General features: G+C 30.4%; 2 protein-coding genes across 5 annotated transcripts in view; both read right to left on the bottom strand.

Moving 5' to 3' along the window:
* Positions 1-8065, bottom strand: part of LOC145322442 (uncharacterized) — a 29100-nt gene extending 21035 nt beyond the window's left edge. Inside the window, exons 1-3 of the mRNA XM_080164439.1 lie at positions 7960-8065; positions 3361-3448; positions 3037-3084 (exon numbers count right to left, since the gene is read on the bottom strand). Of these exons, the coding sequence (XP_080020565.1) occupies positions 3037-3084; positions 3361-3420 (108 nt within the window). The 5' untranslated portion in view covers positions 3421-3448; positions 7960-8065. The remainder of the gene's footprint in view (positions 1-3036; positions 3085-3360; positions 3449-7959) is intronic.
* A 4621-nt stretch (positions 8066-12686) lies between these two features.
* On the bottom strand, positions 12687-20012 carry LOC145322441 (uncharacterized). Of its 4 annotated transcripts, none has more exons than XM_080164436.1 (19): positions 19897-20012; positions 19287-19353; positions 18697-18829; positions 18146-18237; positions 17703-17772; positions 17261-17304; positions 17028-17088; positions 16576-16667; positions 16189-16285; positions 15700-15780; positions 15308-15379; positions 15104-15187; positions 14734-14805; positions 14563-14637; positions 14285-14477; positions 13716-14115; positions 13516-13685; positions 12889-13060; positions 12687-12777 (listed from the first exon to the last, which is right to left on the bottom strand). In XM_080164436.1, exons 1-18 carry the CDS (start codon positions 19958-19960, stop codon positions 12897-12899), a joined length of 2031 nt encoding a protein of 676 aa, XP_080020562.1. In that variant the 5' UTR covers positions 19961-20012; the 3' UTR covers positions 12687-12777; positions 12889-12896. The 4 variants fall into 4 exon arrangements, with proteins under 4 accessions (XP_080020562.1, XP_080020563.1, XP_080020561.1 ...); XM_080164437.1 differs by having other exon boundaries at positions 13516-13655; XM_080164435.1 differs by having other exon boundaries at positions 13516-14115.
* Positions 20013-27737: the final 7725 nt, after the last annotated feature.

Below are 27737 nucleotides of genomic sequence, written 5' to 3'. Positions count from 1 at the left end.
CAGTCGGGGGGGGGGGCGTTCAACGCCCCCCCTTATTATCTCAGTTCCTATTAGAGCTAGAGGGCTAATTTTTTTTGTGCAAGTCCTCTGTTTGATAATGAATTTCCGACCTTTTATAAGTCTAAGTCAATTTTCGCTTCCTTCACCCTTTTATTTAACAACCTTTGTTTTTAGGTCCTTTCTTACTTAAAAATTTCAAACGGCTGTAATTTTCTTATTTTTGAAGCTAGAAGAAAAATTTTTTTCTAGAAAATTTTTATCTTTATGTAAATTTTACATTTGAAATATCAAAATATAATTTTCAGCGGCCGCAGCTGTACTTGGCAGCTGCCAGCCGCCGCAGTCGGCGGTCGGCGGGAAAACGGCGGCGGATCTTCATGAAATTTTAATACGTTATGTAGACATGTAAGAAAAGCTTAAGTTTAAAATTTGAAGTCTCTAAGTCAAAAATTGCGGCCACAGGAGCCTTTTAAAGACTTCTGGAGACCTGGAGGATCAGGACCTGCAGGATCATACCTGGAACCTGAAAGTGACTTGAACACCTGTATTTTATATAAGGATGTACTACTAGAGGATTTTTTAGTATTTTGGTATGATAAAATGCTTTGTTTTAGTCAAAAAAATATTTTTGCTCTTTACCTGGATGACCCTGCCAGGTTTGCTGGCATCCTGTGCCCGCCAGGATGGAGATATTCAAAAAATTCCAACTCTCAGTTATGTGTCATACCCATACTTAAAAAGTCAAGCAGTTTGGGCTCTTCATCTCTCACACACAGAAAATGAAATAGAAAAAACCGGAGGGGGGGGCGTTCAACGCCCCCCCCCCGACCGTTAAGGGTTAATGAACACCGAATGACGATATGTTTTATAAACATGTGTGTTACACATTTCATAATCTTGCAAAAAAAAGATTTGCAAGCTCTATTTTCAGTGATAAAGGAAACAGTATATAAGATAACAAAATTTAGATAATATAATCTCATCTGGTCATTTTCATTTTCAATGAAAAATTTAAAATCTTAAATTTCAGAGGTTTCAAAGACGTAATTGTTTTGTTTAAAGAAAAATTCTAGTTCTCTTTATTCTCAGCAGAAAGCTTCCTACAGTAATTGTGCAGAACATACAAAAGTTACGTTTAAAAAATTCGCAAAAATCAAATGCTTTTCTAATGTCAAAGCTACAAAAATTGACAATTATAAACTGCATTATTTACAATTTAAGAAACTACAAAAAGAACCGTTCATATGTTTTTATGGACAGACATATTGTCTTACAGACAGCCTCACATTTCAAAAAATTCTTGCAGTTTTGTAAAAACTTGTAAACTAGAACAAAAGATACCCTTTTATACTTGCTTTTGCCCATTCATTTATGCATTACAAAATTATGTTTTGCAACACCTCATATGATTTTTATTTTGGTGAAACTTTACCTCCTCCAAGCTACTCTACATTACAAAAAAGATATTTTATAAAGAGTCAAGCAAGCATTTCTGAATGTGTGTCTGTAACCAAAGATCTCGCTTACCAAACGAACGAGTTGGTTATCTTTAACAATAACATTTATAAGTTTTTAGGTCTTGGAGAGGGTAGGTAGACTAACTGAAAATAAATTACCCTTTTATCTTGCGACATTGGTTATAACAAAATAAAAATATCATATGATGGGACTATTAAAATAAAAAAAATTTACTTAGGAAATTCTATGAAAAGGTGGTGCAACTTAATATCTATAAATATTGTCTATGTTTATAAGTAAAACACGCTCTGGGCATAAGTCTTAATTAATGCGCCCTCCTCCCCCCTATGCAATTAAAGTTTAAGATTTTTTGGGGGATTGTAATTGTATGGCATTTTTAAAGTCAGATTTCGATCACTTTACTTAGGTAAATTTCCTAATAAAATTTTCAGAAAAGGGTAGGGGAGTTCAAAGGTAGTCCACTGGTGATTAAAATAGTGCTACCCAAGTTTGAGCATTCATGACAAGCTTTTTTTGCCACAAAGTAAGAAATAAACAAGATAATATCTTTTTAACTCTTCTCCCTTTTTGCTAAAAACAAGTTACACGTGTGTAAAAAAGCATAAATTTAACAAAAACAGAGTAATTACCATCATAAGGTTAGAAGTAGATTAAAATGACTGTGTAAAAAGATCATTTCTTATTAAACTGAAAAATAATTAGGTAGTGCTTTAATCAATTAACCCTTTAACCCTTACAGATCGGGGGGGGGGGGGGAGCTCTAAGAGCCCCCCCCCCCGCTATTTTTTTCAATCTCATTTTTTTGTAGGTAAGATGGAGAGCTGTGACTTCATGACTTTTTAAGTTAAGTAATTATACGTCAGCAAGAGTTGATTTTATAAGAATATCTGGTCTGTGTGGGTCGTGTTGTCCGATCAAAGTCGGTTGGGTAGCACCAAAATTAGAAAAAATTCTAAATAAATTTTAATTTCTAAATTATGACTTTTGTGTATAAGGTAGAAACCTAATTTTTTTTGGTAAATACTTAGATATCAATGACCTTCTAAGAAAAGTGGTGTTATGACCGTTTGACCGCTCCCTGGCCGACTTTATGACCGATTTTTTGTCCGGCTTTTACTATAGACATCGATCATGAATATCGTGGCTTCTATTACAGCTAGAGACCTGTAATTTTTTTGGTAAATCCTTGAGCAACAATAAACAGATAAAAAATATTAATTGGCGCCGCCAACTGCCGTTTTACCGCCGTAACCGCCGAAAATGGCGGTTTCCGTTATTTGCCGTTTTTCGGCGATGATCAGAAAAAGTAATTTTTTTGTTATGAAAAATAAATGTTCGTCCTAAAATTTTGTTATCCTAGCTGCAAAATTGGCCGCTCTACAGCTGTTTTAAAATTTAGCGGCTGGCCGCTAAAAAGTGGCTAAGGAGCGGTCTGACCGCTATGACTAGAAAAAGTATTTTTTTCTAAAAATACACATGAATCAACAGAAAAAAAATTTTACGTCTTTATCTGTAAAATTTATTTCATTAAAGACTTGAAATTTTTATTTAACTAACCTTTATTTTATTGCAGGTCCATGGTGCCAAGGGAATAAAATGATGAACCTGTAAAAAAAAAACAATTAGTACTTTTTATATACAATTATAATATGGCTAAAAAAATAAATTATGCAAAAGAGGGGGTTTATTCAAAATGTATTATCAATTTTAGGGGTTTCAGAGGTTTCTTTTGAAAGGTGCCTAATAACACACTCAACTTGAGGGTATAAGTTTGATTTTTTTTTTTTTTGGGGGGGGGGGAGGGGAAGTTAAAGGAAGTTAAAATAAGATCTAATATTTACAAATATTTTTTTTATTCATTTTTTTGTAAAAATGTGGTACCTTTGGCAATGATCTGGTTTTTCCTGTAATTTTACAGTAGACCAACTCTATCATAACCATCTTGAGGCCGGGGGTTTAGTAACTGGTCCTAAAATATTTTGAATTAGTTAGGCATAAAATTAGTAGACCAACTCTATCATAACCATTTTGAGGCCGGGGGTTTAGTAACCGGTCCTAAAATATTTTGAATTAGGCATGAAATTAGTAGACCAACTCAATCATAACCAACTCGAGGCTGGGGGTTTAGTAACTGGTACTAAAATATTTAGAAATAGTTATTCATGAAATTAGTTGAACAATTCTTTCATAGCCATATTGAGGCCGGGGGTTTAGTAACTAGTCCTATAATATATTGTATGGTTAGGCATGAAATTAGTTGAACAATTCTATCATAACCATCTTGAGACCGGGGGTTTAGTAACTTGTCTTAAAATATTTAGAACTAGTTAGGCATGAAATTAGTTGGACAACTCAATCATAACCATCTTGAGGCTGGGGGTTTAGTAACTGGTCCTAAAATATTTATAATTAGGCATAAAATTAGTAGACCAACTCTATCATAACCATCTTGAGGCTCGGGGTTTAGAAACTTGTCCTAAAATATTTTAAATGGTTAGGCATGAAATTAGTTGAACAATTCTTTTATAACCATTTTGAGGCCGGGGGTTTAGTAACTGGTCCTAAAATATTTAGAAATAGTTAGGCATGAAATTAGTTGAACAATTCTTTCATAACCATCTCGAGGACGGAGTGTTCTTTGCTTGTTTTTTCTGTGTTTTGGGGGACATAACTCTAGTACCACAGCTAACGTGTAATTCAAAAAGTTCGTCCATCCGTCTGTAAGAAGCCGTTAATTTATCGAGTATTATTCAAGATAAACGGTCAGAAATTTTTTAATGTCTAGGTTAATCATATATCCTTTACACAACAACGTGCACATCAAATTTGAACAACTTCATTTTTACTTTCATGTCTTGCAATCAGAAATAAAAGGATGGCAATTATTAAGAACTTAGAATATAAAACTGACATAGACGAACAGACATTGTAAGTGGTTGAATTATCAGGTAGATACTTTTTGGTAATAAAAATCTTCGCAAAAAATTATTTACATTCTGGTAATCCTGTCTTAATTTATCTTAACCTTCAAATGAAAATAGGGTTTCCGTTAAGTTAAAGCTTAATTTTACAGTTAGTTTTATAGCTTCAATTAAATAAAAGATAAAACATTAAGCCTGTAATCGAACTTTCAATTGGCAGGTTAAAAGAAAATCCTTTTATTTTTAGATGAAATATCTCTCCCTGTTTAGAAGCACTTAATGTTTTTGCAAAGTCATGTCTAGGCTTACTTTAGGTTTCCTGGAAAATGGGCTGAAGCCAGGGATGCAGGATTTTTTTAATTAATGATAAGTTTATCTTACTCCCAATATGATTATTTGTGCACCTTAGACAAATCCAAGCATTTCTGAACTCAAATTATAATGTGGGTTGTTTTTAATTAACCCATGAAACCTAGGTTTAAATCTAACCACAAAAAAAAAGATTTTTTAAATAAACGCATTTTTATTCTCATTTTTAGTTAGGTTAGGTTAAACAAAATAAAAAAAAACAATACCCAAGAAAATATAGTCACTTAAAGAAATATTATCAGTATAGGTGCTAGAACGAAAATTCTTAAATGTTTTGCCACAAATAGGAAATATATCATGTTCAGGTTCAAAGATTTTTTCTTTTAAATTAATTTATCTTTTTCTGTGTCTTTAATTGATATAATTTGAATTAAAATAGATAGAGTACAAAGACTACTGTAGGTATTTTAATTAATGAAAAAATGTGAAATCAAATGTTTAATTCAGACTTGCAAATATTTCTATTCTATTTGAGAATTTTAAATAAAGCATTTCTTAGTGCGAATAGGCTGTGACTGAATTCAGATTTGGCGCAAGAAGCGGTTGGAAATTTCTTAACCAAAGTACAGAAGGCGGAATTCAAATTTGTTTGAATTAAATTATGTTAATTCTTCCCTCTTTAAGTGTTGATAACAATGTCTTGCTGACTTTGGAAGACTGACACACATTTACTAGTTAAAGATCAGCTGCTCTTACTAAACAGTAAAACAATTTCAAGAAAATAGTTGAAAATAAAAAGGTAAAACCTGTTGTTCTAGATTAATTTAATTCCCCTGGACGTGTTAACAAAATTCTAGTGCAAAATCTAGACTTTACTTGCAAAATTAAACATCCTTTTTTTTTAAAGTACGGATTCTTAATACATTTTTTTTAAATGAAAACAATCCTGAAAAATAAGGCAATCTTACTTTATGGAACCATGTTATTATATATCTTGAATAAACAAAAAATTCAATGAACTTTATAACCATTTTTTAACTTTTCAGATAATTCAAAACAGATGGAATTAAACTGATTTTCTAATTTTCAAGTTTATAGTTTTAGGTATTAAGTGTATATGCAGTTTTAATGCCTTATTTATTCAACCAGTCAACCCAGTATAATTTCCATATTTTAAGGAAACCTTTGGTGCTATGTATGATGTGAAAACCTTTGCCTCATATAATTTTGTCGCTAAAGGAAGATTGCGTTCAACATAAATGAATACACATAGAGAGAGAAAGATAAAGAAAGGAAAAGGAAAGGAAAGAGAAAGACAGAAAAAGGAAAAGAAGTAAAAAGAAGAAAGAGGGGAGGTAAGAGAAAAATAGGCAAAGAAATACTAGCGCACATTTATGTAGCACATCATTTAAGGGTATTATCCTCTTAGAACAACGAACAACTCTGGCCGCAGCGCTCGGCCCCCTTGCCTGCCTAGCCGCAGCGCTCGGCTCCCTAGCCTATAACCTAACCTAACCTAACTAAAATAGTTGTTCGTTGTCGGGGGGGGGGGGAGTACTCAAATTTTCAAAATTGAAAAAAATTTCCTAAGAGGAAAACGCCCATTTAAGGGATAAAAGCGTCAGAGTTGGTCATACGTTATTACATATACAGAAGCTTTACTACTAAAAATGAATGAATAATAAAGAGACATGACTTGAGTAATTGTGCTTGACACTACGAAAGGTCACAATATACTCTCTAAAATAAATAAATATCATGTTATTTTAAAAATAATCAAATATGAATCTAGTATAAACTTATAAAGCATAGATGAAATGGAGAATTCAATCGAATCAGAAGATATGAAGAATTTAAGAGACAATAAAAAATAAATAAAAAGAAATCTTTATTATATGCCAAGGTAAAAAAAATCTTTTTTTAGAGAAATAAAAATAGCAAGCTATTAAAAGATTTTCAAAATCTAAGAATCTTATTTAATGATATAATATTCTAATCAAATATGCACAGCGACAGAGAGGGGCACTAAGAAATATAGTTTAATCGTTTAAATTTTGTTGAGCATTTCTTTAAAATTTAGACTATACCTTTTTAAGATACTAGTGTCTGCAAAATTAGCATTAGATTTGATAATCAATAGTTATTTCTCGCGGAAACAGCTTTCCGCGGATATAAAATGCACAAGTATAAGATTAAAACCAGTTTTATTAGCCCCGAGTTACCGAAACTAGGACTAAAAAGCTGGATTTAATCTTATGATTGTCCATTTTTATAACAGGAAAACTGGATATAATACGATGCTAGACATATTTTTTTTCTCGTATGCATGAGAACCGGTTCTAATCCACCGGATATTCATACAATATACATATATTAATTAAAACCACATACAGTGGATAATTAGTTCGTGAAATCTTAAAGAATAAAAACAATCTTGGTGTAAATTTTACAAAATTATTTTAAGCTAAATGGATTAATATCTTTCAGCATCCATTCCTTTCCTAGGTAAGGAAAGGAAAATTTTGAAATGCTTTCAATCATAAAAATTCCATCGATAACATTTTCCTTGAAATAAATACTATCAGGGAGAAGGAGGGTGATCACTATTAGTAGAAAAGGACAAACAGAAAATTTAAAATGAAAAAAATGATAAAGAATTAAGATAAGAGTCACCGCAGATATTGTTTTATTAATAAAACTAGTTTATTAGGACAAAAGTTTTTAATAAATAACATTATCATCAAATATGAAAATGATTTTTAGTTTTGCAAAATAAAAATAAACAAAACTAAAACATTTAAATTAAATGAAAATCAAAACCTAATCTAATAATACTTTACTAATCTAAGAAGTAAATCTTACTCAATGTAAGTTTCTTTTTTATTCTAGATATTTAAATCACTTTCTTAATCCATAAATTTAATGGTCATATCATGTTTGTTTTTGTAAATGATATATGTTATAAAACTATGTCAAATTCTTTGCCTAAATCAAAATATCGCAAATTAGATTTTTTAAAACAATATTGCAAAGTACCGAAGTAAAAAGATATAACTATTTTCAGTATACTAAAGCAAACCAGACAGCGTTACTATTGGACTTAATCGTCCCTGTAATGAACTGAACTACTCAATTCACAAATATGTTCATGTATCTCTAGACTAGTTTCCAAATATTAATAGCAATGTTTGTAAAACAAGCTTCTTAAAAACATATGAGATTAAAATGTTTTGAATAAAAACATGCTTACCTAATAGAAAAACAAAGTCTATCCTTTTTATTTTACACTTTCTTTCACTATGGATTCAAAATAACATTTAGGTTGACAATTTTCAGGTTTTTAACATTTTTGATCTAAACAGTAATCATTAAATTTTGAAACAAATTTGTACATTTTCTTTTAGAACTACATGTCATAATGATATACATACATATATTGTGATTTGGTCAGCAGATGGGACAATTATGAAAAGTAGAGTAAGCTAAAATACAGGGATATATATCATATTTACATAAAATAAATATTAATCAAAATTAAATGGTATTGTAAGAACTAAGTTAAAAATTTCATTGTGGCATATAGCGAGGCTAACAAAGTTAAAGAGGACTGTCCATGAAAGAAATTAGTTTAGATTTTTAAAAATTCAGGCTAGAAAATTTATCTAATTTATCATAGGTTACTGAACTTTAAAGGTTAATCTATAACAAATTGATATTCAAATTATGTTGATTAAATAAAGTGAAATCTTGTTATTGTTGAGCTTTTAATAGACAGAAACAGACCTCTCTTAGTTTAAGTAATAACGTTTTAAATTAGTGCAAGTTGGACTAAAACAACGCTTTTGATAAACCAAGAAAAATATGTTTTACATATTTAATTAGAAAAGAATTACTTTTTGTTTCAATGTATAAGATATAAAAAATCACTCATGAAAAGACCCCGTTTAGATTTATGTTATAGTTCACTAGCTGCTGCTCTTGTTAAAATAAAATTAATGTTCTAAGCAAACCGACCAAAAAGTGTTTTTACTACATTTGATTCAAGTTTACCGTGCCCATATTTTCACACATAGAAAATGCTTTCATTTCATTTACAATAATCAAAATCAACGTTTATTTCAATTTCACTTATTTTAATTAAAGTAAGTTGTTAATACGTTTTGTAAAAAGTATTGAAAAGGTTAAATATATTAAATCAAAAAACGAGTAGTAGATTATGATTTCCTTCTTTTCATAAATTTAAAAAAAAAGGATTTTTAATGCTTAATTGATGTAAGGTTAAGTAGAGGATACCGGAGGCAAAGAAACAAAGGATAGGACATACGGACAGTCCTCAAGTATTGCGTATTCTAAATCTATTATGAGTTTTTTCAATAAGCCAAGTTTTACAACTATAATAAATTTATACTGTCATGAAAAGTGAAGGAAAACTAACATTAGGTTAATAGAAAAATGGGTATTTTAGAATCTAATTACTCACACGTTTTTAATTAAAGGAGATAATGTTCAAAAGTGAATAAAAATACAAAAAAAAGATATTTGGGACACACATCAATAATTTTCAAATGTTTAAAGCTGCTTTCTCTGCCGAGAAAACTATTTGAGTAGCAATAAATATGTCGGTGCAGCTCATATCCACTCACTTTTTAATATTATTTGGCTCTAGAGCCGCGAAATGCTAAATGTCTAATTTTGCCCAATTTGGCGGCTGGCCATTTTATCAGCCGCTTAAATATTAGGCAATTTTAATCTTAAAAATTGAATACATTACTATTTACTTTAAATAAGAAATGTTTTATTTCACATAGTTAGACTGAAATTCTGTGCATCTGTCACTCATCATGAGTATGTTTTAGGCAGTTTTCGGAATGGTAGATCATCCCCAAATATAATAAAAGCGCAGCTGCTAGTAAATATACATAGTTTGGGTGTAATAATGAAAATTTAATGATATATTGCATTATTCTGCAGGTCTATATCCGAAGGGTTACAGAAGGACAGAAAAGTTGCCTAAAACCACTCAAATCTAAAAATAAAATAGCCTAGAGCCATCTCAATCTGTTCATAGTTATTTATTCTAAGACAAAAACACTTACAACTTTATATTTTAATGTATGCTAGATAATAATTTTATCATTATCAACTAATTAAACAATTTTTAAGCAGTCATTTTTAATTATCTAGTTGTCTTTTGTGAAAAACAAATTAGTTCTTAAAGAATAAACACATTTTAATAACTGAGCTATTATCATTTTTTTAACCACTTAAAATGGAAATATGTGCATATAACAAAAAATATTGAATTCTCTTTAGATGCATGGTGTAAAATAAACTGATATCCATATCCTTCAATCCTACCTATCTATCTATCTATGTAAGTGTATCAGTGTATGTTTGTCTATCTATCTATCCGCGGTGACCTAGTGAAAGCTCCCATAAGCGGCAAAGGGTCAGAGAGATAAACCTGTAACCTCTTTCCCTTCCTCTTCTCCTCCTCATTCTACTCCTCAACTTTCTTTTCCCTCCCAACACTTCCCCCTTTCGCCAGGCTGCTTTTATTACTTCTCCTTCTCCCCTACCCCTCACTCAAAGAGATTCTCCTTCCCCTGTGCAAAAGGGAAGACATAAGAAGCGGTCAACTCAAATATTCTGTCTGGGATTAGCTCTTCCTTTTACTCTTTCATTATAGTTATAAGTTAAAGGTTTTCATACTTTATCTTTTTTTCTATAATCCAAGTTTAAAAAAAGAATTTTTTAAAATGTTCATTGTTCTTTTAATTTCTGTTTACATTACTGGGTAAGACTTTGACTTTAATGGCAGGGGTATTACTCCCACATTTGTTTATTTTTTAAAAATGGTGGGATTAAGACTGTAAATATTTTCTGAAAGACATATGATTTGAGTGGGTTGTCACTGGTCCTACCACACAGCAAAAAATACAAAATCCCACCAACATATTAAAAGTTTATCTGAAAAAAAATATACATAAATCAAGAACTTTAGGTATATTATAAACCTATGAGACAAAAAAGTATTAAAGGCGAGATTTTTTCACAGTGTCGTCTGTTAAATGTTTTATTTTTCGTGGATAAAAAACCGATTTGTCAGCAAAAAACTGTACTTTTTTAGTCCTATTCTAAATACACTAAAACAGTTTTTGGTAGCGAAGATTTTCTATAATTAAGACGTAATAATAGAGTGAACCTGAGCATATAATTCAAGCTTTCGAAATTTTACGAAAAGTTTCCTTATATGGATTACAGAATTCAAAATTGTATATAATAGTTGTAGGAATTTTATTACAAGGTTTTAAATTGAAAGGATAGTTCTGGAATGTTTTAATTAACTTATTGAGTTATCTGCGTTGGACATACAAACATATCCTATTTTTTATGAGCTTCGCATTCTAAACAAGGATGACGACATCCATACGTTAAATGCTAAAACTGATGTATAAATCCATTCATTCAGTCTATATTAAATAGCAGCCTAGAAAATCAAATTTCTCCCATTTCGTTACGGTAAGTCGGAAAAACAGACGGACAATAAAAGTTTATAATAGAGTAGATCCGCTACTAAAAAATATATGAAAGAAAGACAATGTTTCTTATGTCTAAATACGCAAATATAAGAACAAGGATGACAGCATATCAAAAAATATTGAAATATTTGACTATTGAAATAAAAAGTATTGTTTTGATTATTTTGTATCCAAAAGTGATATTACTAAAGCTACTCTATTTTTAGTAGCGAAGCTACTTTATAACTTGCAATGTCCGTCTGTCTGCATGTCCGTATGTCCGTCTGTCTTAGTTTGGGGGAAACGTGATTTTCTCGGCTCCTATAAAAGATAAAAGGCTGAAATTTTTTGACAACATTCCCATTATTAAGGAGCACAATTAACTATAAAACATCAATGGCGGTTGGACCGCTTTTTAGCAGGTTTTAGGCTATTTTTGTATTTTTCACATTTTTGTCCATATCTTTGGTGTTTATGGTCCGATTTCCAAATTTTTTTTCAGTTATAGTATCAAAATTAAGTTTCCTGTCTTTACAATAAAACAATTATGACGGTCAGACTGCCTTTAAGCAGGTTTTAGGCTATTTTTGTATTTTTCCCATTTTTTTCCATACCTTTGGTGTATATGGTCCGATTTCCAAAGTTTTTCAGTTATAGATATCAAAATTTAATTTCAAGAAAACATCAATGGCGGTCAGACTGCCTTTTTCCAGGTTTTTGGCTATTTTCATATTTTTCACATTTTTCCTCACATCTTTGGTGTTTATTGTCCGATTTTTAAAATTTTTGTAGTTAAAAATATCAAAATTAAATTTCCCGTTGTTTTGAGCATCCATTTACTTTGACTGACAGTCTGTTAGTCATAGTACTGAAGTATAAATATCAAGAAATTAAAAACAAATGTTAAAAAGGTTTCGTGATTTTTTTCCTAATATAAATGCTTTTGACAACTAATCTTTAAATTCTTATACATATTTTTTCTGCTTCGCTACTTATGGATGTTGTCATCCTTGTTTTTAAACATATTATTATTACTAATAGGATTATAATCGTAACACTATTAAAGTTGTTAAAATAAAATCTAAATTGTATAGTTGCTGTGCAACTAATAACACAAAACAGAGGAGGCATTTAGCTTCAAACTTACAAATAGATATAATGACAGCCGCCTCAACAGAACAAAGTTATTATGGCAAATATTTTATAATTTTATATTTTTTTGTACTATCATATTTTTAGAATTTTTAGTTATAAATATCATTTACAACAAGAGTTTCAATTATTCACTATTTTATTAACAATTTTTCAAGTTTTAAGACTTTTTTCAAAGCTAACTTTTATACCTTTTGAAACCAATCATTATTGAGGCAAAACTTTTATGAACAGAAATATGTATATGTATTCTTAATACATACACATTTTTATGATATTGTATTTTATTTTATCACAATAATCCTTTTCTTCAATTAAAATCATAAATTTAATGTATTTATTTCAAGATAATTTATAATAAATATTTAATAAACTTCCATCACTCTTCACAAAACGGAAAATAAAATAAAGTATTATTATTAATGTCTTTTTTAAATAGATATTTAGAATTATTTTACAGTAAATACATTCTTTTACTGTTCAAAATTGGAATCAGATATCTCACCAAATTTTACTATCCCATCATTTTCTGAAGAAGGTTTTGAAATGAATTTCCACCATCTCCACCTGTGGCAGCCGGAGACTCATCTCCACCTGTAGCAGCTGGAGTCTCATCATCTCCTCCTGCAGCAGCTGGAGCTCCATCAACTCCAGCTGACTCATTAGTTTTCTCTCCTCCTATTTCAATAAAAGGGTTTGTGCATGAAAAATTTCTCATCTGATTATCAAACCTTAACATTTTCTATGCACCTTTTGCTATACAGATCAACCAAAAACGTCCTATTTTTAAAAATATACAGTATTTATGTCACAGGATTTTGTGGCATTTCGGGAGGTTAAGGTTTTATAATCAGATGAGAATTTTTTTCGTGCACAGTCCCTTTAAAAACTGTTCTTAGGTAATTATGAAAATGAGCAAAATTGAACATTTCCTTTTGTTTTGTTTTCTCATTAAATATGATTATTTATCACAAAAAAAAACTTAGTTTAAAAATTGGCTGCTGTAAAAAATTAGAGCAGTTTAATGAAAACTTGAAAAGTAAGATAAATTTTTAATTATTATATAAAGACAAGGTAACATATACATCTTTATCTTACTAAATTTATGAAATTATTATTATCATTCCATTTACCTTCTTGTGTCTGTTCTTCTCCTTTGACTTCTTCAGTATTATTTGACATTTCATTGCTATCTGTACCAGGTTTGTCTGCCTTGTTGAGGACTTCACCAGGATTCATACCATCTGGTGCTATTCCACCAGGATTCATACCATCTGGTGCTATTCCACCAGGATTCATACCATCTGGTGCTATTCCACCAGGATTCATACCAGCTGGATTCATACTGCCAGCACCCATACCAGGAGGCATGTCACCTGGATTCATACCACCAGCAACCATACCAGGAGGCATAACACCTGGGTTCATACCTGTAGGCATGTCACCTGGGTTCATACTGCCAGCATCCATACCAGGTGGCATAACACCTGGGTTCATATCTGGCATTATTCCTGGGGGTATTCCAGGAGGCATACCACCTGGGTTCATACCTGGAGGCATCATATCTGGGGTCATACCTGGGGGCATGATACCAGGAGGCATCACTGCAGGTGACATCTTATCACCTGGATTAGGAAGCATACCTTCAGATGGTTCCCCACCATCAGGAATCATACCTTCAGGTGGATTGACACCAACAGAATTTTCATCCATTCCCTCATTTCCATTAACAACTTAAGTATAAAATAAATCACTTTTTAAATCCCAATTTGATGCTTTAATAAAATTGAGTTTGGTGCATTGTGTCATATGTTAAATTCCTTTTAGGAGTATGTTCCCTAAAGCTTTTACATATCATTAAACACAAGTTAACTTTATTTATTAAAAATTGTATTACTGTACCTGTGCCATCACCTTCTATAGTAGTTTCAGGGCCTAATTTTGAAGTTATTTGATGGTAGGGCTGATCTCCTTTTCCGTCATGTTCATCTCTTGATAGTCCACTATGTCCACCATGGCCACCTTGATGTCCAGTGTTATGATATTCTCCCTGTCCATCTCCATGTCCAGATGTGTAGCCTGATGGCCCATACGTCTAATAACATTTTAATTTATCAATTGAAAAACAATTTTTCTTCATAAATGTAAATAAAAAATTTAAAACAATAAATACTACTTACACTGTTATTGAGAGTGCTGTAACAGACTTGTTTCTCTACTGTTTTTGTCTGATGATCAATTTCTTGACAAGGTACCTTAATTACATTATTATTGCAATTTCTAGAATGGTATTATTGGAATGGTACAGGATTCTAAAAATTATTAAAAACATTTTCTAATGTTGCTTATACCTTGTGGCAAACTTTTTTTCCAACAGGTTTACATACTTTTCTTTCCATTTCTTTGTTTTCATTTACTGGGTTCTAAAAAATAATAGTTGCTTAGATATTATCATTAAACAATTCTTTTGTATTCCTAATATTGATCACTTGACACAACAAGTACAATTTTTAACTAATCTTTAAACAGAAAGTTTATTTAAGAAGAACTGCTTGGAGACTGTAGACTTTTCAGAGGGATCAGTGTCTGCAAGACTGCAGGACTGGGTAAATTTTTTAAGGCTATATCTACAAGATATAGCAAATTCTTTACTAAAACTACTTCGTTCTTAATAATTCTTAAGTAATATTCAGATTCATGATGAAATAATTATTTATATACCTTAAAGCAAACTTGTTTGGGAAATGTTTTACATTCTTGCTTAGAAACTTCTTGAGGTACATCATCACAATGCTTCTCTTTTACCTACATAACAATACTTAGAATTTTTTCATTTCATTAAAATTCTTCCCTGCTAAGGCTAAATAATCATATGAATAATAATAGAAGATTTGATCTATTCTATTCTTTAAGATACTATTTTACCTGTTTACACCTAGTTTTTGGCACTTGTTTCGCAACTTTCTTTGGAACATGCTTGCACTTTTTCTCTGGCACCTAAAGAAATTATATTTACACAAAATTATTTGCAATCTTAAAGTAATACTTGACTTTATTCTTCTATTTAATCAATTTTAAAATGTAGCCTACAGCTTTAGGAGATTTATAAATCAAGTTTACAGCATTTCAAAAGTGTGACTATGTTTAAGGTATGTTTAAGTAGGACACCTGTCATACTCTGAAAAGGTTAAAATATTTTAAATATTATGAAGTAAAACCCATATTAAAGTCATTTCTTGACTGTCTATGATTGTATCTCTTTTCTGTACATAATATCCTACATAAACATCAATACCAGAGCTATGAATAAGACTGACCTCCTCACACTTGTCAGCAAATCCAACACCATAGCCTCCATGAGCAGCACCATGACCTCTATTAGTTGAGCGCTTGTTTCTGCATATCGTAATATTCATTCAATTCAATAACTATTTGTTTTCTAGATCTGCTTCTTTTGGGGGTTTAACAAAAACTTCTCTGTCCATTTTGCTACCCTGGAGAAAGGCTGAAGAGATGTCTATTTAAGCTTTAATCATGCACTGATCAAATATTGTCATAGTATTTTTTAATAAAACTGTAGATGTCCCCTAGAAATGTAAGAGGCCTTGGGAATAAAGCTTGACAAGGTACCTAAAGAAAAAAAAATTACCCCATAATTTTTTTTACTTTAAAAAAAACTAAAATTGAAAATGAAAGGGGTCCAAGTCCCCTTCCCCCTTTAACCTCAAGTGCCTCTAGAGGTCTATAATGGCATATTCTTTTAAGTCTTGGGGCCTGATTGCACCAATCAAAATGAATACTTTCCTAAATCCTTTTCTATTATGGTGATTAGATGGATAACTTTCTTTCTGATATCCTTGTTTATCATAACTACCTTCCTCCTGGCCATAACCGTATCCACCACTTTTAAAAAGGATGGTGATAATTAAATTGTTGATTAACTCTAGTATATCCTTACTTATAAGTATGAAATGAATTGTGTGTATGGCAGGTGTCCCAGTCTAATCATGTATTATTGTTTAAGTTGTAAAGCTTGACACCAAAAATAAAGTAAACTATTGATTAAGATTATTAATTCTAATTTTATTTGATTTTGATAATACTTTTGCATTTAAAAATGATATTATTCATTTTATATCTAGATTGTACTATGTATATCATGTGTTACCAATTTACTTATTTAATTATCCTGCCTTTCTAACTGTGGTTTACAATGTTTGACCATAACAGTTTCACAAGCCTCTTCATAAGTTGTATCATACTCTGTCTCAAAGGCTCTTTCACACTAAGATACAATAATAGTTTAAATCTGTACATTACATCCAGGCAGACAAATTACACTTTAAGATTATCAAATTACATACCATCGTTTTGAAAAATTAAATATAACCCTTTTTTTATTCCTTTGATTATTTCAAATTCATAGTCTAATGATGAGAATACTTATACAGGAATATTTATTAATCACATTGTATTATTGACAGCTCGTTCCACAGATAGTAAAGTTAGATATTATAATATTAAAATATCAAATCTTCCAGAATTGTCTGTAACGATACATTTTTTTTTAGAATGACTCAGATCCAGTTATAATCCAGCAAATTAATATTAATTGGTTTTAAAGTTATACTGGAATAGGAATTACCTTTTTTCTAAATATCTTCTTACACTTCTGTTCATACTTGGTCTCATAAACTGTTCTACACCTATAAAAAGACTAAGGTTAGGATATTGATTCCATTTAAAAGTAATAAAAGTTATCTATTGTCATAGGCATAAAGGAATCACCCAATCAAGCCTTTTGTCCTAATAGAAAATGATAGAATTGATGTAGAAAAAAAATGAAACAATAATTTCATGTGAACATTAAAAACTTACTTAGTCTCAGTGAATTCATTACATTCTTCTTTGTATTCAACAATCTAATAAATAATCAAATAAACTAAATATAAATAAAGTAATATGATGATTTTTTGTATGATTTTTAGTAAAAATAATTTTGCTATTTATTATTCGAAAATCTACAAGGGTTGAAACAACTAGACTGTAAAATATCGAATTATAATTAGTGATATTATGTAAATGATTAATGGTATAGAGCTAAGAAAAATTAGACAAAAGTAACAATTTACGTCTTCTTGACTTAAAAAGAACATTTGATAGCCATAAAAAATCTGCTTATTTTTCTTGTTATAGTACTTGAATCTTTATATTAAGAGTGTCAAATCTATAACTATGGTATGTCCGCCTAACAGTCTACAAACAATTGAAAGAATACATGTATCTTAAAAGTTAATTTATTTGTGAATGTGTTTTTTACCTTTCCCACAAATGGTTTTTGTTCACACTCCACTTCGTACATTGTGTAGCACTTTTCTTTCATTACTAACCTATTAATATTTAATTTTAATAATTAAACAGTTTACTGTTCTTTTTTTAGTTATAAAATTTGGTGTTAAATTAATTGAAATTGTTTATTATGAAATATTGCAGTTAAATGCTTAAAATTTTCTTAGTTACATGCTATTAAGATTTTAGTGGCATATTTTTATTTCTGTTTTATTTTGTTCATGTTGATAACGAAAACATAGGATTTATTCGGGATAGATTAATGTAATAGTTTAATAGGAAACATAATTAGGAGGTAGGCAAATAATTTCATTTATTCCATCTTTCATAAATATTTTAAAACCACACAGGGGCAAAACAAGACCAACAAACACAGGTGACTTAAAGAGGGGCTACTCTTCTTAAAAATCTTACTTTAATTGTGTATCATAGAGTTGAATCTGTTTAGTGTCACATTTAAAATTTTCAGTTGGTTCACTCCAGTCAGTAGGAGGCCGGTTGGTTACCTAAACAATGATATGTTTCCATAAGGGAGGTTTGCAGTAAAATGATAAGGTTGGTTTCAGATGTTGCTTTACATTTTTTTACCTATTGGTATTTAGATTACAAATTTAAAATTTCTGGTTCTATCTGTTTTTGGAAATAGTTTTTCACTTTTTAATTTTTTTGCCAAAATGGCTCTAAAAAAACATGATTTAAAATTTGTTTAACATAGTAGACGAGATAGTCTACAAATACCGAAAAAATTAGCAAAGTTTTATTTAAGTTGATTGTATGTCAGTAATTTAAAAACTTTTGACTCCAATTATAAACAAAGACATTACTAATTTACTAATTTACTAAATCTGCCTTAAGTTTTCTGTGTTTTTTTTTATGTATTATATTTCATGGATTATTAAAACTGTTTTTTTTTATATTTTTCTCTATTAATGGATATCATCATTTTGAAAATATAATGGTCTTACTTCAGTAAAATCTTGTTCTCCATAGCCATTCTTATGATACCCAGCTCCGGCTTCATTGTAGCTTGCTGGAGCTTCATTATAGCTGGCAGGGGCTTCATTATAGCTTCCCTGCGCGTCTTCATTAGGACCATATCTAGTGTCATGCTAATCTTTATATAAATGTAAAAGGACTTCTGTAAGTCTGTGTGTCTGCTAAACAGATATGGTTACATTTACTAAGTAGCTACTCAGAGATCATGGAAAGGTTTATAAATATTTTGGTGGAGATAACACCACCTTCATTGAGGGTTCCCCCCCCCCCATATTTTTTAAAACTTTTTCTTCTTAAAACTACAGTTAAATAATAGGGGATTGACGTCTCCCCCCCCCCCCCCCCCCCACAAGGGCACTTAGAGGCCTCTAGAGTCGCAGTATCTATTTAAATAGTAAACGGATTTTGAAACTTATTCCCATACAATCTCTTATGAAAAAAAGTCTTAAAAACCAATAAAATTATAATCTTTTTTGATTATATTTTTTTGTGAAGTTCAAATACATATTAAGATTTAAAATCATAAAGAGAAACGTACGTCTTCTTAAAATTATCCAACCTGTTTTGTGATTTACGTTTTCCTTGATTAGCTTTTGCTTGAGCAGCCTTTCCACCAGATTTATTACCTGGATTATGTACAATTAAAAGACGCAAATAATTTCATAAAATAATCTTTTTGTAAAGGAAACATTTGAAAATGTTTTAATAAGGCTTAAAAGCTGGCATGAAATCACCGCTTTTAATTTTTATCGCAGTCAGTGTTTTGCAACTTCTATCAAGTCCTCAGTTTTAAACCAGAAGTAGGTCTGACCACGAACTACCACAATAAACAGGAGTAAATAAATAGACAGATAAAAAATTGTCATTGGAATTTTGTTTAATTTTTGTTTGTTTGAGTCTATGAATATTGTATTTCAAACCTATACGTGATCAAGTAGTAGAAAGAGTTAATGTTAATAAAGAAGTAATTGTTACTTATCGCATCGTATTTTAAACAGCTTTCCGCAGATATTACAATTAAAAATTATTAAATAAAACCAGTTTGTTAGGCTCGAGGGGTCAAAGTCCAGGGCTAATAAACTTGGTTTTAATTCAGTGGATATTAATCGGTTTCAAAGCCATACCATAAAAATTATAAAATGTCGGGTGGGGTGAAAAATTGCACTTACCACTTACTGATTCTAAAACCATACATGATGACAAAATGAAAAGGCTTAGTCTTTTTAACTTCATTTAATTATCTTAAAACAAGAACAGATGCATTCAATTAATTCAAGACAAATTTAAGAAATGCCACAAAGCAAAGCAAAGAGTTAAGAGTTATTACAAAAAAATATTCTACTGTTTTCTAATATCAGAAGGTTCATTAATAATATCAAACTGTTTCAACAAAATGGAATTATTAGAATCCAAAAATCACAACAACAAAAAATTTAGATTAGTAGAATTTAAATATTGCTGCCTTGGTGTTGTAAAGTCTGACACAAATTTGTCCCGATTCTATTCAAGAACACTGTGATATAATATGTTACGAAATATTAAGAGTAAAAAGCAATTATTTTGAATAGGTTCTTGTGTATTATAAAAATTAAATATAACTACATAAATTTGCAAGAAATATCATATTTTGTTTAACTTTATTAATGTAGTAAAACTAAAATTAGTATTTATGTCAAAGTTAGGCAGCCGCGGCTGCTGTTATTTAAACTGCTGAGTAACGCTGAACAGCTATTTTTAGGCAGATAACAGCTGCTTATTTGAATAAGCAGCTCAAGTGTTAATTAAATAAAACCGCAGCCGCCATCCTTCCGCACTTAACAACCGCATAAATAAAATTGCCAACCCCTTGGATTTTATTTACATAAATAACTAGAAATATCAAATTACAACTAATAACAACATTTCTTGTTTTAGTAATTAAAATCAATACACTTTTATCTATTTAGGTTTTAATTAAACGTACTATCTTATATTAAAACCCCTATGAAAACTTTTTTTTGTAAAGTGTATTTTTGGGGGGATTTTGTATAATTTAGTATATTTTCTAAAAAAAAAACAATTTCTTTATGACGACATTTCGTTTTATTGTTAAAAATATTGTAGGCATAAATAATACTGATAAGAAATCAATTTTGGTAGATTTTTTGTGTTTTTTTTCAATCTTGGACAAAAGATTGTTTTTAAATTATTTTGGTTGTTTAATTTTTATCATACGTTGTTAAAAAAAAAACAATGATAGAGAAAGTTATTATATAAAACAAAATAGAGTTTGCAAAAAAATGGCAAGCAAAACATTCTGTAATCTATGTTCATCCACCATAATGAGAAACAAAGATGTCCTTTCTGTAGATTACAATTACTGGTTAAGTGTTTGGAGCCAACAAATGATAAAGGTTATTTTCTAAACTTTGGGTACCAGTTTGATTTACAATCCAATTTCTTCTTTCCTCCTAATATCATGTTGCTCTTAACTATTGTAAATATAAAACCAATTACACCTAAAGAAACAAGCCCTATAAATATGAAGTATACTTTTCAATTCTTAATTTTATATTTATAAGGTATGATAATTATGGATGCTGCCATCCTTGTTTTAATTCTATCTTGTAATATTTTTCTTTGTCCAATTTAAATATTAATTAAGAGGATAGGATGTATCAAATAACAATTTAAATAATAAAACATAAAAATACTAAAAATATTTACCCTTGTAAAACATCCCTGTCAAAACTATTAGCATTTTGCTGATATAAAATTTCAAGGATGGAATGTATGACATTAAATAAAAGTTGGAATGGATGACATATTTTACGATATCCAACTAATTTCAAATTTCATTAATAATGCAATAAATAAAAGGGTCAAAGGTTTGATATATTATTGACAATATTTATGTCGATAACATCCTATTTTTACTATGTTAAGCTAACAATAACATTTTGATTATGGTCATATTTCAATATAACAACAACATCGAAGTATAGCATTGTCATTTCTTTAGTTAGAGGTAAATTGAAAAGTTGTTTTTTCTTGCTATTTATGACGCAGCTACTGCCCCTTGCCATACTGCTCATCATGCAAACATTTACACAATCACACTTTACTATTTTCCAACACATGGCATAACAGATCTATAGCGTAGATGAGTATATACAGACAACTACCTCCCACCCTTTTTCAAAAACCTCTTTCGTCTGCTTCTATTTTATTTCCTGCTACTTGGCTGTGTTAATATAAGCGACACAATTGGTTGATTTTAAATGACCCAATAGAAAGGTTGCACAAAGTGGTTGGAATGGGGAGATACAGTTATTTAACTCTTTCTCCCTCTAGTGTTTAACTATAATCATGGTATAATGGTTGCACCCTTACAGGGGATATAGGTATTAGGTTCTACCACACTTTATTTATTTTAGTTTTCAATAAAATAGGGAATGGGAATTTTTACTCCCTTAAAACTTCTTCATATCATTGCTAAACATTTCTGAAAATTATTAAAATTTTGGTCCAGTTGTTTTGTGGATCTTTTGGTAACTTAAACATTATAGTTTATGATAAACTAATTGTAGCGAAGTTTTGAAATAAATTTGAAAAAAACGGTTGTGAAGGTTTTGTGTTTTACTTTAGGTCCGTTATTCCTTTAAATCTTCGTGTAAAATCAAAATATCCATTATATATCTTTTTAATTTAAAGAATTTACGTACATTAATACTGAATAACATTTAAAATCTTTTCTTGAAAGTCTATGTTGAATAATCTATTATCATTTGTGTTGGCCAGTGTAAGAAGACAGAGCTGAAGCAAAACACTACGTACTTGAATAGTTTTCAACAAATCATCCTATACAATTACAAATTTTCAATATTTAAACAAAACTGTAGTATCAGTTGACCTCAGTCCATTATCTAAAATGTAAAACTGTTTAGAACTGAGAGGGATTGTTAAAAAAAATCATTTGAAATATATACTCCATTTAAACTAACATCAAACTATTTAGAATAATGTCTTGTTTTTAACTTTTTATTGTTCGTCTTGATTGGATTGAAGACTGATGTTGCAACCAAGAATCACTCTAATATTCCCCCAATCCTTAAAACTCTGGGTAAATTTGCCTGTTAAGGGTGCAACAATATATCAAGAGACGCTTATATCCAAGAGAAGCAAACCTTTTTTAAATCATACGATTATAACCAGTTTTCTTTGCCTAACCTTCGGCCACTCGGGGATAAAAACTGGTTTTAATTATTTTTCATTTTAACATCCGCGGAAAGCTGTCTATTATACGATTCGATGAATAACTAATATATGTATCCTGCTAGCAGTCATAAGACTCAAAATCACCTTTCTGGGTCAATCTGGTCCACTCCATGAATATTCATTTTACGTATGTTTAAAAGTCTAATAAATAACAGCTAAAAAGGATGTTTTCTGTATTATATGTTGGATCTTTCTAGAACGAATCCTCCGGTTGTACAGTTTTTTTATTACAAAATGTATCCATCTGTATTATAGACTTAAACAAAGCATTTGATGCCAAATAGCATTAATAGGTGGACAAAACTGCATTTTGATTCTGAAATCTTTTTTTATGTAAAAGGTTGGGTTCTATAGTTCTATGAAACAAATGGTATACGAAAAATATGGCATCCATATTACATATGGTCCAATTAGGGGCCAAAGGTATTCAGGTTATTTTTTATTCCGTACTAAAGCTTAAGGGTAGTTTTATACTTCAGTTTTTACTTTACTCAACAAAAACTAATAAATTTAAAGTAAAAACTTTACAAGAAAGTAATTATTGTGCCAACCTTAAGATGGTGCAAAGTTGTTTAAACTCCCTGAGGTAGCTGTGAGGTAGCTGGCAGCTGTGTGCTGCTGCACCTGATACCATGTTCCCGCACAACTGCAAAAATATCAAATCAGCAAGTTCATTCAAATATCACAATAGAACATTGTTATATATTTCAGTAAAAATGGAAAGGTTTTAAGTTAACTTAAGAAAGGTCGATAAATCCACTCAGGCCTTAGACTCCCAACAGGGACTATAAAATAAAAGGAATAGATATATAGAAATTACATGGATATCATCACAGATGAAACATTGTCGTCAATTTAGGTTTCTAAAAGGGACACAACTTATTGGTCAGTTCGTTCATCCTATATGAGAGAAGGGGATGGATGGGGGAATCATTATCTTGACGAGCTACAATTTTCATTTTATTAGAGTACATGATTGTCTGGCGTTAGATCCAATTAATAATAAATCCATCATAAAAGGGGAGAAAGACTATACCAATGATCTATTACAGGTATAATCCAAAAACCAGTCTGTTTGCTGGCGGGAGCGAAGACTATACCTGAAACATCACAATACAGAATAAACACATTTTCATGCAGTAACAAATTAACTTCACAAGTAACTCAAACTTCAACCAAAACTTTACTCTTCTTTTCTTAGTAAAAAGAGAATAAAAATAGTTTGAAGTTAATTTGTTTGTAAAAGTTTATTTTGCATTCTTGTTGATTTCAAATTAAATTTGAAGTTAATGACAAGGTCATAAGAAGTGAAGAAGTGATAATCAATATAAATTTCAAAAAGTTTGCCAAAGACGTCATTATGTTCAAAACAATTATATTAATTATAACATTTGACCGAAAAGTCTAAACAAATCTTTCCTGGAGAAAAAAAGATTGCTTTTTGGCTTCAGTAGTTTTGGAGTGTTTGGGGTATCATTCCACCCCTACCAACACCCCCCTCCCCAACACCACAAACATTTTATATTCTATTCAAACATAAAAGAAATAGAATATTTCCCCTTATAAGTCCTACCATTCCTAAAAAGACAAATAAACATTGCTAGAAAATAAATCAATCTGCTTGTAAAGGAGAATTCAATCAGTAAAAGGGAAAGTGAGATCTTTTAGAACAGACAAATATCCTAAAAAAAATAAATTTGGTCGTCTAATAATTGAAATAGTTTTCCTCGATTTTTTTCATCAAACAACTGATGAACTTTTCTTTCAAAAATATACTTAAATACTTCATTGGACATTTTTTCTTTTCCATAAACCTGAAAAGCAATATTCAGCTGTGTACATTTTGCTTCTCACCTGTTTTTTAGATCTTAAGAAGCATCCTGTGAGTTAGTATGCTAATGCTAGTATACAGGACACTACGCGGCTCAAAAGGAAAAATATGATCACCCAATAAAATGCGTAAAAATGACGTGGCCCCAACTTTACAAGGTTAATATTATGCACTTTGTGTTTTATGGGATAAAAGAACAGAAAAACATCTGTAAAACGAATAAATTAAAAAAAATATTGATATTTAGGGTTTTGCCTTTTCATTTGCCCATTTATAACTGTTGAAAAGGGCGTTCGCAATACTAAAAGAAAAAAATATCAAAGTAATTAGCTTATCAATTTGAAAATGCAATTCATGCAATTTTTTACAACTCATACCTTTTCCTTTCCCTCCTATTCTGCAATTTTTTCTGTAGTTGTACCAAATGCACAATAAAAAAATCAAACCTAAAAACTTATTTTTCCTCAGTAACTACAAAAAAAGTAAAATGAAGTTGTAATGTTGCAAAAAGCTTTGTTGGTAGTTGCGTTTATATGTCCTTTAATCATTAATCATTAGAGATTGAAATGATATTAAATTAAATGAATAATATTCATGGAAAATATATTATCGTAATTTTAAACAGGTATTAATAAGATTTAATAGATTTTTGAAAAGTCAATAATTTCAAAATAATTATTTTTTTTAAACGGCTAAGATCTATCAATCAAGAAAAATTAAACAAGAAACAAAAACTACTTATAATGGCTATTTTTAGATATGTAGGATTAAAATCGGGATAAGTTGTACGCGGATAAGGCCCCTTCAGGGCTAAAATCTTTAGTCCTACAAAAAAAATATATCATAGAATATCATTACTTCTAAACAGTGCTCTTCCAATTATCCTAGGAAAATAAAAAAATCATTGTTTAATTTACAATACATATCTTTTTTATTTCTACTATTATTGTTAGTTTATAATGAATCGTTGTTTCAGAAAAAAAAACATCATAAAATTTGTATGAGATGAAGATGTTAGATTTTAAAATGGTGGATGATGACACAAATTCTTTACAGGAAAACATAATTCATTTTGATAGTGTAGCTATAATATTAATAGTGCCTGTTTACTATCGTATCGTTTGAAGTAGCATAATGTTTGTTTGTCTCTATGTTTGTCAATATCTCTACAAAAGATCTATATATGGCTCCCATTTACAGCTTCTAATATATCATTGGAAGATCTTTAACTATTGTGAGGGAGGGTGAAAAATCCCTTCTAAAAAATATACCATGTGAGCATAGTTTTTTTATATCATCAACCATAAAGCACACATACACTCACACACACACACACACACACACACACACACACATGTACTCAAAGTAACTCCGCAAAAAAAGCCAAAAAAAGTGTAAGATATACATTTCTTATAGCCGTTCTCGCAACCGAATAATAAATAAAATAACAATATATTTCTATCAAACTAAGGCTGATTTTGTAATGTTGACAACTGTCACAAATGTCTATAGAGGCCTCCCTTTTATTGAGGCCTTACCCTGCCCATATTTGCTTCAAGATTCTCTCAGAAACCTCTTCAATACACCTCCCTTTCTCCCTTGGTCTCGAGAAAAAGGGATAAAAGATAGAGAATAAAAAGATAGAGAGACAAAAAGAGATTGAGAAGAAGTTAGAGAGAGAGAGAGAGAGAGAGAGAGAGAGAGAGAGAGAAAGAGAGAGAGAGGGAGAGAGAGAGGGAAAGAAAGGAAGAGTGAGAAAGAGGGTGAAAGAGTGCATAAATGGTAGTAATATTTTCATTCCAAAGGCCTCGTTTTCTATAATTCTACAGGGGCTTTAGTATACAAAGTGAACCATTAGGATCACTAAAAACTATTCAGTAACAGTGCAAGTTAAAATTTGATACTAAACTATTGCAATTCTTTACCAATTTGACCTTCGATAAATGTCCTTTGGCGTTTCAATATTTTATATTATATTTGTTTTATTTATATTGGTTAAGGTTACTACTACTGATGTGTTTTATCTTTTTATTTTCTTGTATAGCCCATTATTGACAACTATATGAGGTTTATCTTTGATTAGATAGATAGATGAGATATTATGAGGGATCTTAAGAAATAAGACAATGGGCAATAAATTGATGTTTTTCCCCGATAATAATTAACAATATTGTCATTTAGATTAAGATTGTTGGTTGAAAAGTTTGGGTACTGCTAGTAAGTACTAACCAATCCAGATTTTATCAAAGTACCCAAAGCTTATTCGCCACCGTATAAGAGAAAAATTTTGGTACTATTGTTATTTTTGGTCCAATGTCCCTTTCCCTCCCTTATAATACTACTATGACATATTCTTTATCCAATTAACTAGATAACCAGTGATCGATAACTGTTACCAAAATAGTAAAGGAATAATTTGTTAATATTTATTACTTGATATACTTAAGCATTTATTTTAAAATCAGCTAATAAACAAGTAAGTTATATTGCCTCCTTGGATCGACGGATTTACGGACAGAGACACGTTAAATAAGATTGGATGTGCTGCGATAATCTTAACCTTGAACACGTGTAGTTGCATTATGGTCTTATTTGTTACTTAAGATATCTAAAACGGCTAACTTTTCTCAATAAAGATAAATTTTATTAGAGATGGGGGGATGTGCTCTTTAATGCCATATACATATACTAGCGGCTACTCCCCTAAAGGCCTCTAGGGTCACGTAAAATTGATTCTTTTCAATCTATTATAAATTCAGCTATTACCAAAAATATTTTTTTCGCCGCTAGATGGTGTTAGTTATGTTTTCAGCTTATTGCAAAATTGGTGGCGTTTTTTATCGATTTCTCTGGGGAGGGTGGTGGTACCCTCCCCCAAAATAGGTATAAACCTTCCCGGGACCTATGAGAAGCTACCCTGTT

The sequence above is a fragment of the Acartia tonsa genome, chromosome 6 (genome assembly GCF_053477335.1).
Source record: "Acartia tonsa isolate MP-2025a chromosome 6, ASM5347733v1, whole genome shotgun sequence".
Taxonomy (NCBI): Eukaryota; Metazoa; Arthropoda; class Copepoda; order Calanoida; family Acartiidae; genus Acartia; species Acartia tonsa.
The sequence above is the reverse complement of the archived record's forward strand: the minus strand, read 5'-3'. Positions and strand labels throughout refer to the sequence as shown.